At 46.0% G+C, this 18691-nt stretch overlaps 1 protein-coding gene across 7 annotated transcripts in view; it reads left to right on the forward strand.

Moving 5' to 3' along the window:
- Nucleotides 1–18691, forward strand: part of ARMH1 (armadillo like helical domain containing 1) — a 45466-nt gene that overhangs the window by 23626 nt on the left and 3149 nt on the right. For 5 of the 7 annotated variants that reach the window (XM_053244332.1, XM_053244330.1, XM_053244329.1 and 2 more), the window contains 6 exons: nucleotides 565–649; nucleotides 2026–2148; nucleotides 3761–3833; nucleotides 4516–4645; nucleotides 5391–5468; nucleotides 8356–8464. In XM_053244332.1, the coding sequence (XP_053100307.1) occupies nucleotides 565–649; nucleotides 2026–2148; nucleotides 3761–3833; nucleotides 4516–4645; nucleotides 5391–5468; nucleotides 8356–8464 (598 nt within the window). The other 2 variants (XR_008305845.1, XM_053244333.1) reach the window with 2 other exon arrangements.

The following is an 18691-nucleotide window of genomic DNA, read 5'->3' on the forward strand; positions in this document are numbered from 1 at the left end:
CTGGGGATGACTGAAGTTATTGTCCCAAGAACATCTGGTGACTCAAGGCTGTGAACCTCGACTGTAATTGTTCATTGTTATTTCTGCTTTTCAGCTTGAAAATTGAGATTGAAGACAGTTCTTACACATTATAGGAAGCCAATATATGTTCTGAAAGATGTACATTCAGTAAGGAATGCTACACAGCTAAATGCATCTGTCTTGCACATTATTCTTCCAAAACTAATTTGCCTTCCTCACACATTATATACTGCGCGCGCACACTAGTATAAAATGTTCCTAAAATACTAACTTCTTCAAGGTTAGAAGCAATCCACAGTTGAAAAGAGATTTGGAGTCAGATCTCTAAGTTGAAGATCTGTTATCTATAATATATAGCCTATTATTTACTGGACCACTCTGGATCTGAAGGTTTTGTAGCCAGGGTCCTCCTTGTGATCTTGTGGTTATGACCTTGATTTCAAGCAAACCTTGCTTCAGTGTTTGCCAAGTGCGGGGCGAGATACATGACATTTACAGAATCAAGTCTAGGGGATAATCCCCCTTGTTCCTTTACTTTGCCAGACAATTGTGGGGAAAGCTCATCCGAACATCGTAGAGTCTGTGCTGAGTGTGCTTCGCTCTATGCATTTGGAGGTGCAATATGAAGGTAAGATTTCCCCACCCCACCTCATCCCTTGCTGCCACTGTCAAATTTCTAAATCACCTTTCAAACTGTTGGGTATACTCAGAAGAGGATATAAAGTAAGATTCACAGCAAGAATGAAAGTCCTGCTCTATTCAAGATTAAATTGGTAAAATGCAGTGTAGTTTGTTATAATCCTTTATGTTGTTCAAGAGAAAAACCAAGGAAATCATTGGCATTTGTGCATGCAGCACCTCATTGATAGAATTAACAATTATTCTCCAAAACTGTTTAGCCTGTATGCATTTCAACCATATAAAATACAGTCATCCCTTTCCAACTGCTAGGGTTCTGTTCTGGCAAATCTTGTGGTGTGCGAAGCATTAAAATATATGGAAAACGGGGTTAGGGGAACCATGGCCACAAAAAGACCTAAAAATAAGGGGGGGGATACAAAAAAAATTGCTAAAGATCTCAAAAATTCCTGTAATATTGCTAAGAGTCACCAAAAAGAATGAACAGATCAAACCTTTAGACATTTTTAACCTCCCAAAATCACTCAAAGACATTTTAAATTAGCAAGGGACAGCAGGTTCAGCAAGGGTCATCAAAAGGAATGAGCAGATCGAACCTCTAAAACCCCCAAAATTGCTGAAACCCCTCCAAAATCACTAAAATACCCTCACCAAACGCAGATACTCAGGTCACGGTTGGCAAGACCTGTCACAGTTTCCTATTCACATATACTCAAAACCGATGTTGGTAAAACCATGGTTGGCAACGGATGACTGTGGAAATAACTTTGCTTGACTGACAACACCAGTGCTTATCATCCCCTACTTTATACAGTATATTTTAAAGATTTTTCAGTTCAACAAATGTGGGTATCTTAAAGCAGTTTTTCCTATCATCATTATTATCAAGAACATTATATACCACTTTCCAGCAAATAAGCTGCAAACACTTTACATGGCAAAAGGAATGAGAAGTAGACTGCAAACCAAGGGTGGGATCTCCAAGAAGCCAGTACGCATTTGTCAAAAGCTATGTCTCCTTATTACTCAGTAGTTGCTAGTGTGCAAATTGCTTTTAATTCTTCATCTCCACAAGACTGCACAAAGACAGAGCAGAAGCATCTCATTCTCAAATGCCATCAGTGAGGTCACGCTAGTATCCCAAAACCAACTCACTATTCTGTCTCCCAGATAAGCAGCTGGAGACTATCCTATCATTTTAATGCTCTGGATTGCCTTTGGATCCAGTAGCTCCAGAGCAGAGGAGGTTGCTATATCTCTCAAATACTAAGCCTTGTACTTACTGAGGGTCGCACTAAGTGACAGGTACCATAGTTAACCTGTAGTAGGAGGTGGCATTCATGTTGGCATCTTCCTTCTCCGCAGCAATTCAACTGATCAAGGACCTCATGACCTATGATGTACGGCCAGCGGTCCTGAAAGGACTGGTTTCTTTGCTAAAGCCATCAAGACAGGAGACTGCCAAAATGCATGCCAGAATCCTTGAAGGTGAGATTCCCCCAGCATTGCTTTTTGGGCCTGCCTGTGAAGAGGAGACTGTGTTTTTTCTTGTTCTCTATCTCTTCCTCTCTGTTCCCAGAGCACAGTGGATGGACTGGTGTTCATCTGATGGACTGGTGAACACATTCTGTGTGTTCAGGGAGGGGGAGTTCCCTATCCTAGAAATTATCCCAATATTCATTCTCCATAAATTGAAACCTATGCTTTGTTTCTCTTCATCACTGTTTCAACTTATTTCCCCACTTTCAAACTTGCATGCCTTAAAGGTCCAAACATACACACAATGGAACTGTGGGTGTGAGGGTTGGATGAAGACCCATTGCTGTCGGAGAACCCACGCTTCTCTCCAACAAGAGTATGGGAAGCTGAAACATGAAAAGTGGGGGCAGACCTTAATATCCTTCAAAACAGGCCTGACTCCTGCTTGCAGATGAGATAAGCCAAGGATTGCAAGTATCTGGCTGACTTGTGTAACTGCAGCTGGAAGATGCAAAGTTAAAGCCAAGCATTGCAGCTGGACAAATACAAAATTTGGATGAGAATGGGTTTCTTTTGTAAGTCTAAAGCCAGATGCAGACTTATAGCTAAGCTTGTGCTCTCCCTCTTCCTTTGCATACAAGGAGTTGGGGGTGGAAATTAACTGCTTCAGCTCCTTGTGTAAAAGAAACTATGATTTGTCACTGCATCTGAACCTGGCAAATCAGTTTGCTCTAACCATAGTTTGTGAACAAACCAAGATATCAGACCAGGATACTAATCACAAATTGTGATTAGATTAAACTGTCACTACCTTCCTTATGAGGTAAATTCCTGGGGCTTTGTAGTTTAGAAAAACAACAACTGAGGAGTGACATGATAGAGGTCGATAAAGTTATGCATGGTGTGGAGGGAAATTTTTCTCCCTCTCACATAACCCTAGAACCAGGGGTCATCTCATGAAACTGCCAAGAAATGTAGGACCAACAAAAAGAAGTACCTTTTAACAGAATGCATAATTAACCTATGGAATTCTCTGCCACAAGATATGATGACAGCCACCAGCCTGGATGGCTTTAAGAAAGGCTTAGATAAATTAATGGAGGACAGGCCTATCAATGGCTATTAGTCTGAGGGCTATAGTCCACCTCCAGCCTAAGAGGCAAGATGCCTCTAAATACCAGTTGCAGGGGAGCAACAGCAGAAGAGAGAGCATGTCCTCAGCTCTTGCCTGTGGGCTTCCCAGAGGCATCTGGTGGGCCACTGTATGAAACAGGATAATGGATGGGCCTTGGGCCTGATGCAGCACAGCTGTTCTTATGTAGAACAAACAATTATTTTTGGGGTTTAGATGCTATGACCAATCACAGCTTGTTTTAAACCAGGAATGAAAGCAGCAACTTTCCTCTCTTTCTGTGCAAAGGGAAGAGGGGATTGTATACCCAAGGTTCATACTAGCAAGGCTAAGCCATGTTTTAATAATGGTTTTGTATTATGTCTGAACCCAGCCAAAGTTTGTCTCTCAGATGTGTCTTACTATGTTTTAGATCAAAAGCTAAGGACCTGGGGCAGGTATGAGACACAGGTCCTAATTCTTACATTGTTGATTGTTTCCTGCATTCAGAAGCAGGTACATCGCACCTCATGGAGTCCTTGCCAGCATATATTCAGCAAGCTGCTGCAGCCAAGGCCATTGGGTAAGAGATTGTGATGGATGACTGAACTGGTTGTCAGTGTACTGAAACAAACCATTAGTAGAGCGGTATTAGCTCAGCTTTGAGTAAGCAGCAGATGCAAGCTACACTGAGCCTAATACTGTCAAGCCAATAGCAAGCCCCCCTGTTGCTTAGAGGGAGGCAGCAGAGCACTGGTTTTTGGCAACTATGTTATACACTTGAATAAGAGAAGGCTTTGGTGCTTGAAGTTAGAGGACCAGCCATCCAGTATAAATGACTTACTTATACATATTAATTCCTCCACGGAACAGAGTGGTGTGTTAGCCTCATGGCAACCTTGTGAGGGAAGCTAGGTTGAGTGTGACTTGCCCAAAGCAAGCCAATGAGCTTTCTACATTTAAGGCCGGGTTCCCCACATCCAGTACCTGCAACATACTGGCTTTTTAGAATTCCCTCCTCTGCATCCTGCTTCTTGATGCAGCACTAGACCACCAAGAGTACTACAAGGCAATGAAGGCATGCCCATTCTGGGGCTTATTAGGCTGCACAGTTTAATGATGTCATCAGCATTACATGCAATCACCTTTTATTCAGTCAAGAGGAATCACCTATCTCTCTGGGTTATAAATCTTTAGGATATTTCCTCTGTCTTAGAATGCTTTGTTTCCTCCTCTTTCTCAACATACTAAACTAACACTTGCAGAATCCTAGCCCAAGAGTCCAGAGAATTGGCTGAGGAGCTGCTTTTCACGAGAGTGGTGCATGGCCTTTTGTGTGCCATGGGCAACAAAGATCACACCAACTGCCAGAGGCAGGCCAGCATCACATTAGAGGCAAGTAGCTTTGAAGGATAGGAGGGAATGTGGGTATGAGGAGCTTATGCCTACTGAAACGAAAGGGCTGCAATAGTGGTTGGGACTAGGGAAGATTGTGGGTGAAGCCAAATGGGAATAAATTCAGAGTAGACTAGGAAATAATATGCTTTGCATATGATAGGGCAATATGATATAGTGAGGTGACGCTGAAAAGAAGGATGTTGTTTGAAACAGGAATTGCCCTCATACTGTATTTAGGCCACATGTTCACCTCAACAGACCTATTTTTTCCACTTGCAATATTCTTTAGCTGTGAAATGGTGGTTGAGGTTGGAGCTTTTGAGAGGACTCAGAGAAGGTCCCAATCCCTCATCGCTTCTGAGAACTAAAGAAACCTGAACAGGAAATCCTGTCTTGAGGGCATCTTGACTCTGTTCAGTAGCTGACATGATCTGCAGTTTTGAAGACAGTAGGCAATGCAGGGACGCTGCTGCAGACTCCTAAGCAGCAAGGATGCTGCTGGCACACAAGCACAAAAGCAGTGTCCATGCAGTTTTCCCCATTCAGTACAATGGAGAAAACTCTGAGAATGCTGCTTTCAAGCCCACACAGCAGTAGTGTGCTTGCTGCCTAGGAGTCCACAGCAGTACACACACACCCAATCTCCATAACGGCTGCAGATCATGTCAGCTACTGTCCCTTTGAAAGTGAACATATGGATCATTTCTTCCCCCCTTGGATTTACCATGAAGTTTTCTTGCAGTATTTTGTAAAGATGTTCATCGTGGTGGAGAGGCATGCACGAAACGCCATGGGAGAAAAATTGTACCAGCTATTCAGGGTATGTGTTATATTCCTCCGTGTTGTAATTGTCTTGTATAAGTCTCAGATGTAAACTGTAGATTTTATTTTCCCAAGAATAACAAAGCATTAAATTCAGACTAAATGTCCAAATACTGTCTTATTTGGATATCAGATGCTCTCATACATCCCTTTCTCCACTCATCTCTTGTGCATCATAAGAACGATTGGCTGATGAGCCCTTTAATTTCAATGGGACTGCTTTGAGTAACTTCCCTCATACCAGCCATTGTATCCTTTTCACTAACAAAACAAGCACCTAAAGGAGAGTTAGGCATATAGCATAGAACTGAATTAAAAGGACTAGTATCAGAGGGTGGAGTAAATTTCCCCCACTGCTCCTTTTACTGTGAAAACTGGTTTAACACCTTCTGCTTCCTGTCCTTTAACCAGTTTCTGATCCTTAATGAGAGGAGCCAAATGAATTTGTCCTTCCTCTAGTTGTAGAAAAGTCCTTGTGCATGTTCTTCCTTCTTCAGTGCTAATGTACTGGTAGATGTTACAAGTGTCATGTACTCTCTTGTTTAATCTTCAACAAATATAAATCTACAACTCTGGGGTTAAGGTCTTTAATGAGCAACAACATTTAACTAAACACATTTACTAAGCCTTTAGTTTTCTACTAGTCTCTGCTGTGCTACTGCTTCCTATCTCTGATACCACTTCCTGTCTCTGCTGCTCAGATTTCTGGGATCTGTAGTACTGCAGGAAACTCCATCAGCACCTACGCTGCAAGAGTAACCAATCCACCCCCTCCTAACAAATCGTGATGACAATAAGGGCCTCTGTTGGATCAAGACTCAAATATGAGATCCCTTCTTACTCCTCCAGGATACCTGTAATGGAGAGCTTGGGCAGTTTGTAGCTCAGCCCTATGGAATCTCACCTGCTCTTTTCCTATCATCCTGGTGACTAAAGGAATATGTAGACTTTATCCATGAGAGGAATTAGACTAATGCCAGGCAGGTCACAGTAGATCCTGGACAAACTAAGCATGCTCATAGCCTACTCTAGATTTAAGATCCCAAGGTAAGTACATGAGATTGACAGACTTCTTTGTGTGATAATGAATTGTTTAATCCAGGCTTACAAATAAGTATATAAAAGTATGTATTAAAGTATAACTCAAAAGTTTGGTTCACATCCCTAATGGAATATAAAGCTAGCAGGTTATTCAGAGTTGAGAAGCCTCTCAGTAACGGAGGCCAGAGTTAAGCAAGAGGCCCCCTCCCAAGAATGTGGGTTGAGAGGCCCACCAGAGATAACAGGTACCAGGAGTGGTCAAACACAGGGCATTACCTGAATTCCTCAGTCAGCAGAAAGAGGGTCTTGCTGGTACAAAGAGATACCATAGGAATTAAAGTTGTCATAGAAGCCAGGTAGTAATTCATCTTCTCAGGCTCTAGATGACACCTCTGGAATATGTAAGTTTGATAACTAATGACGTGTATTAATCGCTTTGTCGATATGCTTGTATGTTTGAAACCTATAAAAACTTACCCGCTGTATGACTCGGCGTGCAGTATCAGACAGATGCTCTCTGATGATACTCGTGCCTTTCATGACATGAAATAAAAGAGCTTTTTGAGCAACGCACCCTTGTTGTTTGACTCCATTCAGTTGGACAGCAAGTATATCGGCGAGAATTGAGCCTAATCCTCTTTGGTTCTGGCAAGACGCCCCATTCTCTATCCAGGCGATAGAAGGATGAAAGCCAGTGGCTGAATCAAACAGGAAGGCTAGATTCTAGAGGGATTTTCCCCCGCAACATGTGTGCCATTAACTGCACTCTTCTCGTTTCTAGAAAATAAGTGTATTCTGGCTTGCAGTTATTCAGGAATCAGCTAGCCCAACTGCATTATCTTTTCTGTTCAACCTTATGCTACTAGGTGAAATAGAATAGTGGCAAGAGAACAAATGATTGGGCTTGGTAGAAAGGGCAACATTGCTTTCTCTGGATAATTACTGCTGTTGTGCCTTAGAATTCTTAGGCTAAACTATGAAGAACAGGTTTGAAAGCAAGAAGTGAAACCCCAGACTTAAGGCCTTATGCAGTGCGCTGGTTTTCACATGTTTATTACCTGACTATGGCATCTAGTGAGTGTCCATGTGCAAAGTATTGCATATCCATAACTACAGAGAGAACTCTTAATTTTCAATTAAGGGAGTTTATGCATTTGGCTGTCATGACAAGTTGCCGGATCGACTGAATATTAAAATATTTATCTCTACCCCCAGTATGCTACAGCTCAGGGCAATTCACAAATGTATATGTGCACCTGTTGCTTCTGTTCTGATCCTGTGTATGGTCATTCAACAATGTGAGTAAAAGAGACACTGTTAGAGTCGCTGTGGTTCAGAGAAGGACATATCAAGAGACTAGGAAGTACCACCCTCCTTTCTCCAGACTAGGGATGTGCACAAACCAGTTCTGAGGCCCTTTTACAGACCTCTGAGCCAGTTTGGAGGTTGGAGGGTTCAGCTGGTTTGACGGGGGTGGTGGTGTTACCTTTTGAGGAGCAGGAAGGGTACTCTTACACACCACACCCGCACTGTGATTAAAAACAGTCCCGCGGGGGAAGCAGTGTTCCTCCTTCCTGCCCCGGTGCGTGTCAGAATGGAAGTACACCAGGCACTTCAGGTCCCACACATACCTGGGCAGTGAGGAGGTACGCTGCCGCCACGTGGGATCATTTTTAATTACAGCGAGAGGGATGTGTATGTATGTATGTGAGCACCTTCCCTGTTCCTTAAAGAGGTAACACCTGCCACCACCATTGCCAGTTCCATGCACATCCCTACTCCAGACCCAACCCTGAAAGGTCCCTCTCTCAAGCTGCTGCATGTCTCTTTTCTTATTCATCTAGGAAGATGCTGCAAATTTGTACCAGAACATGGATGCAATTCAGGCTGATATCCTGGCCACCAATATAATCAACATTCCAGCAGAGTTTTTGACTATAGCCAAACTGAAAGGTATGTTGGTAGTCTGTATGAACAGAAAAACTCAGGGATCTCAGGTTATCAATTTTCCCTCACAACTAGGTCTTCTGCACCTGCATAGTAATTCCACGGAGGAGTTCATAGTTCTGACAGGTGCTCTCTGGCATTCTGAGGCATGTGGACAGCACATGCTGTCGCCCAATGTGCACCTTCCCTCTCTTCCTTCTCATCTGCTACACTTGCGAAGGTTCTTGCTCTGTGCTGGGCACAGCTGGCATAGAAGCCTCATCATCCAGGCCCTTACGTGAAGGTTCCTGCTCAGTTCGCACTCATTCCTGTGAAGAAAATTGTTGTAATGTTTTTTCGATTTCACCTCAGACCGTTTCTCTGGTTTACGGTTTTGGATCATCCTTTTACTCTGCTCTGTTATATTTTATTGGTTTTTTACTTCAGCCCATCCCTCGACAACCCCTTCAGATCTCCCCTCAGTTTGGTGCTTTCGGTTTTGACTCTGCCTGGCCTTACTATTTTCAGGGATGCTCATAAAACTTTCAAATGCTATAAGACCTGCTGAGGTACTCTCAGAGGCGTAACTATAGGGGGGGCACGTGCCCCAGGCGCCATCTTTTCTGGTCACGTGGGGGGGGGCGCAGCCATGACCAATTTTTTTTTTCTTAATACAAATGTTTCCTGCTCAGTGCAGCAGCGCTGCAGCAGTCAAGGGAGTGCGTCGGTGCCCCCTTCCCCACGAGCGGTCCCTTCCGCGCCGCCTGCGCCCCCCATTGCTTTGCTGGTGCCTGGCGGCCAGTCAGTGGTCTGGCTTGGCGGCAGTGGCCGCCGCTTGTGAGGAAAAACCTAAGTATAATGTAGTATGTTGGGGGGGGGGGCGCCATTTCAGTGCTTGCCCCGGGTGCTGTTTTCCCTAGTTACACCTCTGGGTACTCTCCCATCCTCCGACAGGCATGGCGACTATCTAACTGTTTGTGGGGGAAACCACAGATGTGAACAGTTGTAGAATCTGCTTCTCAGTCTCGAAAAGCAGAGAGCTTAGACTCTGGGCTGCTTTCTATGAGACCGTGTTCCGACCAACAATGCCCAGGCCAGGTCCATTGACATAATTGCCCTCGATTGACAGAAGACCTCAGGTTTGACACTGACAGCTTCAATCTTCATCTTCAGTTTACCATGACGCTTCGACCTTTAAAAGGCCAGCTTCCCTGGGTAAGGATGGTTGCCATCACCGCAAAGAGAAAATAAGATGACCACCCGGATCCTAGAACCAGCACAATCCGAAGTGCTGTGATCTGTCCTCATCATCAAAGCAGGTGTCAGGTGCAGCAGCTGCAGCACTGCTGCATACTCCACTATCTAGTGAGCAACCTCCAGTATCCTATGCTCTAGCTGCATGTTCTCTTCAGTCTTCAATGTCAATACTGAAAGCTCTGTCAAAGTTGTCAACACTGCCTGCTGTTTTTGTGTCTTGAGGCTCTTTGATGCCTTCAACTTCCACTTCAATACCAATGTTTCTGTGCGCCTCAACATCGGAACTTCAAAGAAAGATAATTCCTCCAATGTCGATGGTCACACATCCCTCATCTACCATAGTGGCCATGTCTCCCATTCAACGCTCAACACCAACTGTGGCGATAGTGACTCAGCATTCAGTGCTATGAGATAGACATTGCAGATGTCTCTGGTACCTGATGTACCTGACGCTAAACATCAATGCAGGCGGTTCAGGCCCAGACAAGGAGAGCCGCTGCTCTGTTGGACCCATCGTCAGTCTCTTCTGTGGATGCTCAGTGCGGACTTGAATCCCTCACAGGCACTAATAAGACAACCCCCTGCCTCTACCCTAAGGGTTTTCCTATCATTAAGGGCCTGGATGATGAGGCTTCTATGCCAGCTGTGCCCAACACATTCAGCATTACCTGTGCAATAGACTCCAGGGTGTTTGCCTGTGTACCCATGGAGGGAATGGGACCATTATTGCAACCATAGAATTATCTTAGCTCACCAGGGGCTTTGGACCCTGTTCATCTTCATCACCATGATACAGAGATCCCATGTGTTTATTTTCTCCAGTACTACCATAGGATTTCAAAGATTATCGCTGGTGGAAGACTATGAAACTTTGTGGTCTCCTATCTGAAACAGCTACATGCCCTGCTACACCTGTCCGTTTCTTCAGGATGTGTCGGTTAGGGTAACATCTTCACAGAATGTACCTACACCCCAGTCACCAGTGGGCAGGCCTGAGTGACCACAGACTCCTGCACAACCAGACATAGACAAGCCCCTTTTGGAGGGGAAGTACAACTCTACCTCCTCAGATGGAGTCTGTTTAAACAAATTCCATCTGGGACTTCACCAGATGACTGTTCCTCCACCCAACTCCCCTGTGGAGGAAACACAGTCTTATCGTGCTCAGGTGGCTGTGACAGCTAAGGCTTTGATCCTTGAAATACAGACTGCTGCACCAGAGGTCAAGGACCCAGTATATGACTTTCTAGCTTCTACTTCAACTGCCCAGCCAGCAGCTCTGCCCATGCTGCCTGTTCTAGTGAGTGCATCTAAAGTCTCCTGGGATGCTCCCGTGACCTCCACCTCTACCTCCAAGAGGCTTGAAAGTTTGTATAGGGTGCAAGAAGCCTTCTGCCCCTTTATATTCACACATCCACTACCAAACTCTGGTAGCTGACTGTGCTCTACAATCAAAATCCAGCCTCAAGCACTCGGTACCAGTGAACAAAGAGGGCTATAAACGATGCCAAGGGCAGGAGATTCTACTCTGCATCCTGCCTATCATTGAAAATTGCAAACTATATGGCGTGCATGGCCAAGTTTCATCATTCTATATGGGATGATCTCACGACTAACTTGACTGATCTACCTGATTCTTTCTGTTCCAAGTATCTGGTGGCCTTGTCCAAGTCAGCTTAACATGTCAACACCTGAGCACTACCAGCATCTGACTGAAATGGAGTCCAGGGTGCTAGCTGGCTCTGTGTCTAGGGCACTATGCTTGGCTTCATTCCACCTCACTTAAGCCTAATTTTAAAAACATTGAAAATCTACCATTTGATGGTTAAGGCCTCTTTTCAAAAGACACTGGTGAAACTATGGAGAAGCTCAAAGTCGTGCTTCACTGCCAAGGCTTTCCATCGTCTCAGCAGTCTTCCTTCTTCCAAAGATACCACACCTGCGTCAGTAGTACCAAGCTAAACCTCAAGATTGTAGGGATTTTAGGCACACTGCCAAATTCTACTAGGCACCCCTTCCAGCAATGCCAGCATCAGCCTCAGAAGGTGAAGCAGCAGGATCAGGTTAAACAGCTGTTTTGATGCTGAGGTCCTGAAAGTGACTTGCCCCTTACCATCCCTCCTGGCAACACATAACATCTGATGCCTGGGCGTTGAGCATAGTTGACTCCGGCTATGCCACTGAATTTGTGTCTCTAACTGTATATACAGGTATAAAATACACCACTCAACTCCTCCTGTTGAGGAAGAGGTTTTTGCTGTATTTGACAAGGATGCAGTAGAGCCTGTTCCAACAGGGGCCATGCAAGGTGGTTTCTACTTTAGGTACTTTCAGGTTCCTAAACAGAATGGGGCAACTTCGTCTATACTGAGCCTAAGGAAGCTCAATGTACATGTGAACAAATTTCGGATGATCTCTCTGCAAATGATTCTTCCTCTTTTGGCTAAAGAGGGATGGTTTACATCCTTAGACCTCAAATACACTTATTTCCATGTGGTGATCAGGTCACATCACTGTCAGTTTATATGATTTTGTTTGGGCTCTCGGGCCTATCAATATATAGTTCTACCCTTCAGCCTGTCAGCGGCACCCCATATTTTTACTAAATGTATGAGCGCTGTTATTGCCCATTTATGCACTCAAGGTATTTCCATTTACCTGTACATAGATAACTGGCTTATTACAGGCAAGTATGAAGCTTCCCTTTGCTCCAACGTTCAATATATTCTCTCTCTTCTCACAGATTGGGAACTCTTGGTCAACGTAAAGAAATCCAATCTGACACCTTAGTGTCGTCTTCAATATGTTAGTGCTGTCCTGGAGACAGACTCCAAACATGCCTGTCTGCCCAAGGACAGAACTTCTATCACCAACCTGGTCTATGCCTTTCAGGCCAGTCCAACGTAAAGGGCTCACTCCATCCAATGTCTCCTAGACTTGATGGCCTCCTTCATGACTACGGTTGCCAACACTCGAAGATGCGCAGGTTACAGCTCTGGTTCCTTTCAGTATTTCACCTGGACAAACAGACCATCTGGCTAACAATTCCAGCTCATGTCATGGACTCTCTGCTATGGTGGACTTTGCCTCCTTCACTATCACAAGGCATTCCCTTCTGCCTCCTGTTTCTGTCAGTTACACTGACCATGGCATGGATGCTGCTCTTCAGAGCTGGGGGCATTGCTGCAATCTGTGCTCTCAGGGCCTATGGAACTCTCAGCAACAGGAACTTCATATCAACTTCATTGAGCTCCTGGCTACTTTTCTGGCCTTGAAGGCATTCCTTCCTGTTCTGCAAGGCCATATAGTCCCAAATCCATCTGGACAACATGACAGCAATCACAGATATCAACCACCCAAGCAGCACGGTTTCAAGGTCACTGAACAATGTGGCTCTTCAACTCTGGGAATGGTGCCTAGCCAACTGCATTCAACCCATGGCCCTACGCATCAAGGGGACTGACAATACCCTTGTAGACTCGCTGAGCAGAGACCTCACGCTCTCTGCCCTACACAAATGGGAGCTGAACAAAGAGGATCTGGATTGAGATCCGTTGTAACAATAAGGAATGGGGTTCTGCACCTGCGCAGGGACCTCGCGGGCTGATTGATTAGCTCCTCCTGATGCCCCGCCCGCCTGCACGTGCAGTGTCATTGATAGTGGCGGTTGGGGCATCTCTCCCTCAGTTTCTTTTCGACCACCTTAGCAATCGCACCTCGTAGCTGTAGCTCCTCGGATTGAAATACTTCGTTTTGAACTAAGGATTGGACTTGGATTTTGATTTACTCTTACTGGACTGCTTTGGTGAAGGATAGTTTGTCTTTGTGGCTGGACTAGGAACGGCTTTGTTTGACGAACTACCAGATTGACGAAAGAGATTTTACCGTTACCGGGCAATGGAGATTAAGAAAACCTTTAAGAGATGTGTTAAATGCCGCGCTAAACTCCCGTCTACGGATTTCCATGAGGCTTGTTTGATGTGCCTCGGAGAGGAGCACAATACTTTAGCATGTAAAGTTTGTTGCTCTTTCTCGAAGCAAACACGGCAAGATAGGGTGTTACGCCTTCGGGCGGCTTTATATGATGAGGCACTCTGATAACCTACACCGCAGCCATGTGAATCACCAGAATCCTGATCGCCTTCGGCATTGAATGCCAAGTTAACATCAAGCTCCCTGGTATCGAGCGCCCGCAGAACTGCACTGCAGCAGTCTAAAACTGCGTTGGCTAGTGGCTCGAAACGTGCGGAAGAAGTCTTTAAAAGACCCAAGGGTGTGTCAGAAGAGGAGAGACGCAAAGAACATGGGCACCAACCAAAAGGAACTGACAAGAGCTTGGCTGCAACAGGGTTAAAGACACAGCGGACCCAGTCTCCGGCACAAGCTTTTGAAGGTGACTCGGATGAGTCTACCTCGATCACACCAGAACAGCGCAGTTTCTCTCATCGTGTAGTTTCGACATCAAGCTCGACATTGACGGCAGCCACAACCTCAACATCAAGAGCTTGCCCGACATTGAACACGGCATTGCCTGCGATCTCAGTGTCGAGGGCACAGGTTCTGTCGACATCGAACCCGGCATTGACTGCAACCTCAGCGTCGACAGCGCAGATTCCGTCAACATCAACCTCAAGCTTGACTGCTGCAGAACAGCCCGTACTTAATAATGAACCTTCGACATCGACATCTGTGCCGCTTTTGTCTGTGGTGACGGGACGGGTCCTGCATCTGCTGTCCCCAGCACGCACTCCAGTTCAATCTCCCTCAACACCTAGAACACCAGGTCTGGAAACAAGGGACAGAGCAGGTTATGTGGAGTTACATGACTTGTTGGACTCTGCTTCAAGCACTCCTTCCGGATCCACTTTCCGGGGGTTCCTGAGCACCAGGCTTGATGAAGAGCATGATGAGGAAGAGCCTGTTTGATTGCCCAAGACCCCTTCCTATTCACCTACCTGTCAACAAGCAGCGCAGCTGTGTCTGCCTGCTCCAGCATCAGGACAGCTCTGGACCACTAGAATGTGCTTCCACAGCAGAATGTGCTGCAACCTTCGGTACAACCTACGCACACTTGCGGATTCCACCACACTTTACCAGACGACTATGCTGAATACCTCCGCTGGAGATCACTGCAGGTACCCTCTGCACAGTCACAGGATGAGGCACCACTTCGGCCACAACCACCTACCTTTCAGCCGCAGCCACAATCACCTGCTATGGATCTTCAGCCACGGCCACCACTTCCTGCTATGCAGCCGCAAGAACCGGTTGTACGACTACAATCTCAGCCTCAGCTGAGAGTTATGCTGCCACAGTATCAGGCGGCTGTCATACAACCAAACCTCCAACAACCACCTGAACTCCAGCAATCGGCCAGGCAACCTCTGGAGAAACCGAGTGGCAAGAGAAAGCGGAAGTCAACACTGCCACCTTCGGAACCACCTTCCTCACCGGGAGGCTATGATATGGGAGAGGATTCGGATGTGAGTTCCGGATCTGATGACAATGATGTAAGTCAGAGGTCAGATCCACCATCAGACGTGCCGCCTAGGCTTTCCACCTCTCCAACAGAGGAATTAAAGGTGTATCACGCCCTTATACGAGATATCGCAGAGACTCTGGGTATGGAACTGAAATCCCCAGATGCGGATGAGGTAGACCCAGTATACAATATGATGAGACGGTCTAAAGCTTCTCACCCGGTCGCACTTACTATGATTCCAGCTATCAGTAAGGCAGCCAAGACGGCACAGGAAGCCATGAATGTTACAACGCCAACATCAAAGCACCTTGAAAATTTGTATAGGATCGCAGAGGAAGACAATGCATACTTGCTCCGTCATCTGGTGCCCAATTCATTGGTTGTCAATTGCACCTCTATGTCCAAGGGTGGTCGGCACCACACGACACCTGCGGATAAGGAGGGCTGAAAGATAGACGTAATGGGAAGGAAAGTTTACAGTACCGCTAGTCTCGCAGTTCGAATTGCTAACTATGCTGCCTGCATGGCCAGGTATAGCCGCTTGTTGTGGGATGCCCTGTTACAGGACTCTACCTCTATAATGCCTGAAGAGTTTCGTGAAACCTATGAGAAAACAGCTGCTGTAACAAGGCAGCAATTGAGTGCCTTTAAGCATTTGGCTGAGACGGAATCCTGCACAATGGTGACGACTATAAGCATGCACAGGCATGCCTGGCTCCGTTCCACCTCACTCCAACAAGATATGAGGGACAGGGTGGAATCTCTAGCGTATGATGGAAAGGGACTTTTCCATGAAGAAATGGATACTTCAATGGAGACCTTTAAAAAGTCTAAGTTTACAGCACATACCTTCATGACATCCTCGGGTACAGCTGGTACTGCGTCGAAAGGCTACCCTTACTATCGTCAGTGAGGCAATAAGAACCAGGACAGGAAAGAGTACAAAAAGCACTACTGACCCTATCAATGATCAAAGGAGTATAATCAGAGAACAAAGGGAAATACAACACGTCAAACTAAGGACACTCCTAAACATAGCTTTTGACGGGAATGTTCACCCACTGCACATACTTGTACATCCAACCACCAAAATTGTTGGCCTGTTAACACCTTTGAAAGCCAACTTATCCGGGACCACTACCACCGGTCCTGCAGTTGCCAGGAATACCATCAAACTGGCAAGCCATGCCCAAGCATGGCACAACATAACATCAGACCGGTGGGTCTTACGAATAGTACAGACAGGATATGCGTTGGAGTTCGAGATCAAGCCTCCGTTTTCGGGACTGAAGTTCACACCTGCCACGAAAATATTACAGGAGAAGGTCAAAGTGTTACTAGAGAAGCAAGCAATTGCTCCAGTGCAGTGAGAGGACAGACTTTCGGGTTATTCTCCTCGATATTTTCAGATTCCAAAGACAGACGGTGGAATCCGGGCGATTATGGACTTACGGGGTCTAAATTGTTATATACTGACCAGAAAGTTCAGAATGATGACACTACAGTTTATTTTGCCGTTCTTGGTTCAGGGAACATGGGCGGCAACATTGGATCTGTAGGCATTCAGGAGAACCACCGCAGATATCTCAGGTTCATGGTGGGGAATCAGATATGCCAATATATGGTTCTCCCATTCGGTCTTTCAACGGCGCCAAGAGTCTTCACCAAGGTGATGGCGGTGGTAGTGGCTTACCTGAGAACACAGAAGATGATGGTTTATCCATATTGGACGACTGGCTCCTGGTCAGTCACAGCAAAGAACTCTTGATCCAACAGATTCAGCAGGTCATCTACCTGTTGGAAGACCTGGGTATCAACATCAACTGGAAGAAATCAAATCTTACCCTTTGCAACAGATAAGTTTCATTGGGGCTGTGTTAGACTTCAAGGAGAAATGTGCGTATTTGCCACCAGAACGTGCTCACCAAATAAGGTCGCTTATTCAGCAGTTTGTGGACTCTACGCATCAACCAGCAGTGCGAATACAGAAGCTGCTAGGTCTAATGGCCTCCTGTACCACCACTGTACGTTATACGAGGCTAAACATGCAGACCCTACAACAGTGGTACCTCCACAACTTCCGCCCCAATGTGGACAGTCAAAAGATGCGGTTGACCATACCGCAGACAGTTATAAACAGTTTAAAATGGTGGATGGAGTAATGCAATCTGACACAGGGTGTCCAGTTCGTGCCATTAACCACCACCCGCTGGGTGACAACAGATGCGTCATTGATGGGGTGGGGGGCGCATTGCATGGACCACCGTGTCCAGGGCACATGGACGCAGCCTCAGACATGACAGCACATCAACTACTTAGAATTGATGGCAGTGTTCCTGGCCCTGAGGTCATTCGAACCGATACTCAGGGGGACAAATGTACAAGTGCAATTGGACAATACAACAGCAGTTGCTTATATCAACCACCAGGGAGGAACGGTCTCTCAGTCTATGTCTCCACGCCCAGAAAATATGGAATTGGTGCATACAACATTCTGTCTATCCGGTGGCACTTCACATAAAGGGGGTGGACAATTGCTTGGCAGACAGCCTCAGCAGAGTCACCGATTACGGCCAGAGGCATGAGTGGGAGATGAACCCCAAGTACCTCCAGAGGGTGTTCAAGAGCTGGGGGGTCCCCTCAATAGACTTGTTTGTGAGCTATGTCAACAAAAAATGTGCCAGTTACTACTCACGTGCGGGCATAGGAGAGGCGTCCCTGGGGGATGCGTTCCAGCACACTTGGAGTGTGGGACTGCTGTATCTCTTCCCCCCATTGCCTCTGATTGGACGAGCATTGGCTCAGATAATCCAAGACAAAACGAACTGCATTCTGCTGACCCCATGATGGCCGCGCCAACCATGGTTCGCGCCACTACTGCAGTTATCACAGGGCACTTACCACAGGTTCTCAAAGATACCAGACCTGTTACAAAGAGATCGGGGTCAGGTCTTGCATCCCGAGGTACATGCCCTGAAAATGACGGCCTGGAGAATCAGGTTCTGAAGGATATCTTGCTGAACAGTAGGCGGGAGACCACACACCGCAATTACGCTCGCAAGTGGAAGCGTTATAGGACTTATATGAAGAAGAAGGGGATCAAGCCCTTACGTGCCACTCCAAAGGAGGTTCTGCTGTACTTTACTACATTGAAAATGACGGGGCTGGCCAATGTGTCTATCAAACTACATTGGGTGGTGATTTTGGCACGGCATAAGGGTTGGGATGGGAAGACGGTGTTTTCCCATCCGGAATCTAACTGTTTCATGAAAGGCATCAACAATTTATACCCACCTGTTCGACACCCAATAGAGCAGTGGAGCCTGTCTTTGGTGTTGTCTGCAATTACAGAACGGCCATTTGAGCCTCTAGCTACTATACTCCTGCGGCTTCTCACGCTCAAAACAGCTTTCCTTGTAGCAATCACATCAGCAAAACGTGTGAGTGAGCTGACTGCACTTCGCATGGATAAACCTTATACATAATTCTATCCTCACAAGGTGGTGATGAGGCTA

The sequence above is a fragment of the Hemicordylus capensis genome, chromosome 4 (genome assembly GCF_027244095.1).
Source record: "Hemicordylus capensis ecotype Gifberg chromosome 4, rHemCap1.1.pri, whole genome shotgun sequence".
Taxonomy (NCBI): Eukaryota; Metazoa; Chordata; class Lepidosauria; order Squamata; family Cordylidae; genus Hemicordylus; species Hemicordylus capensis.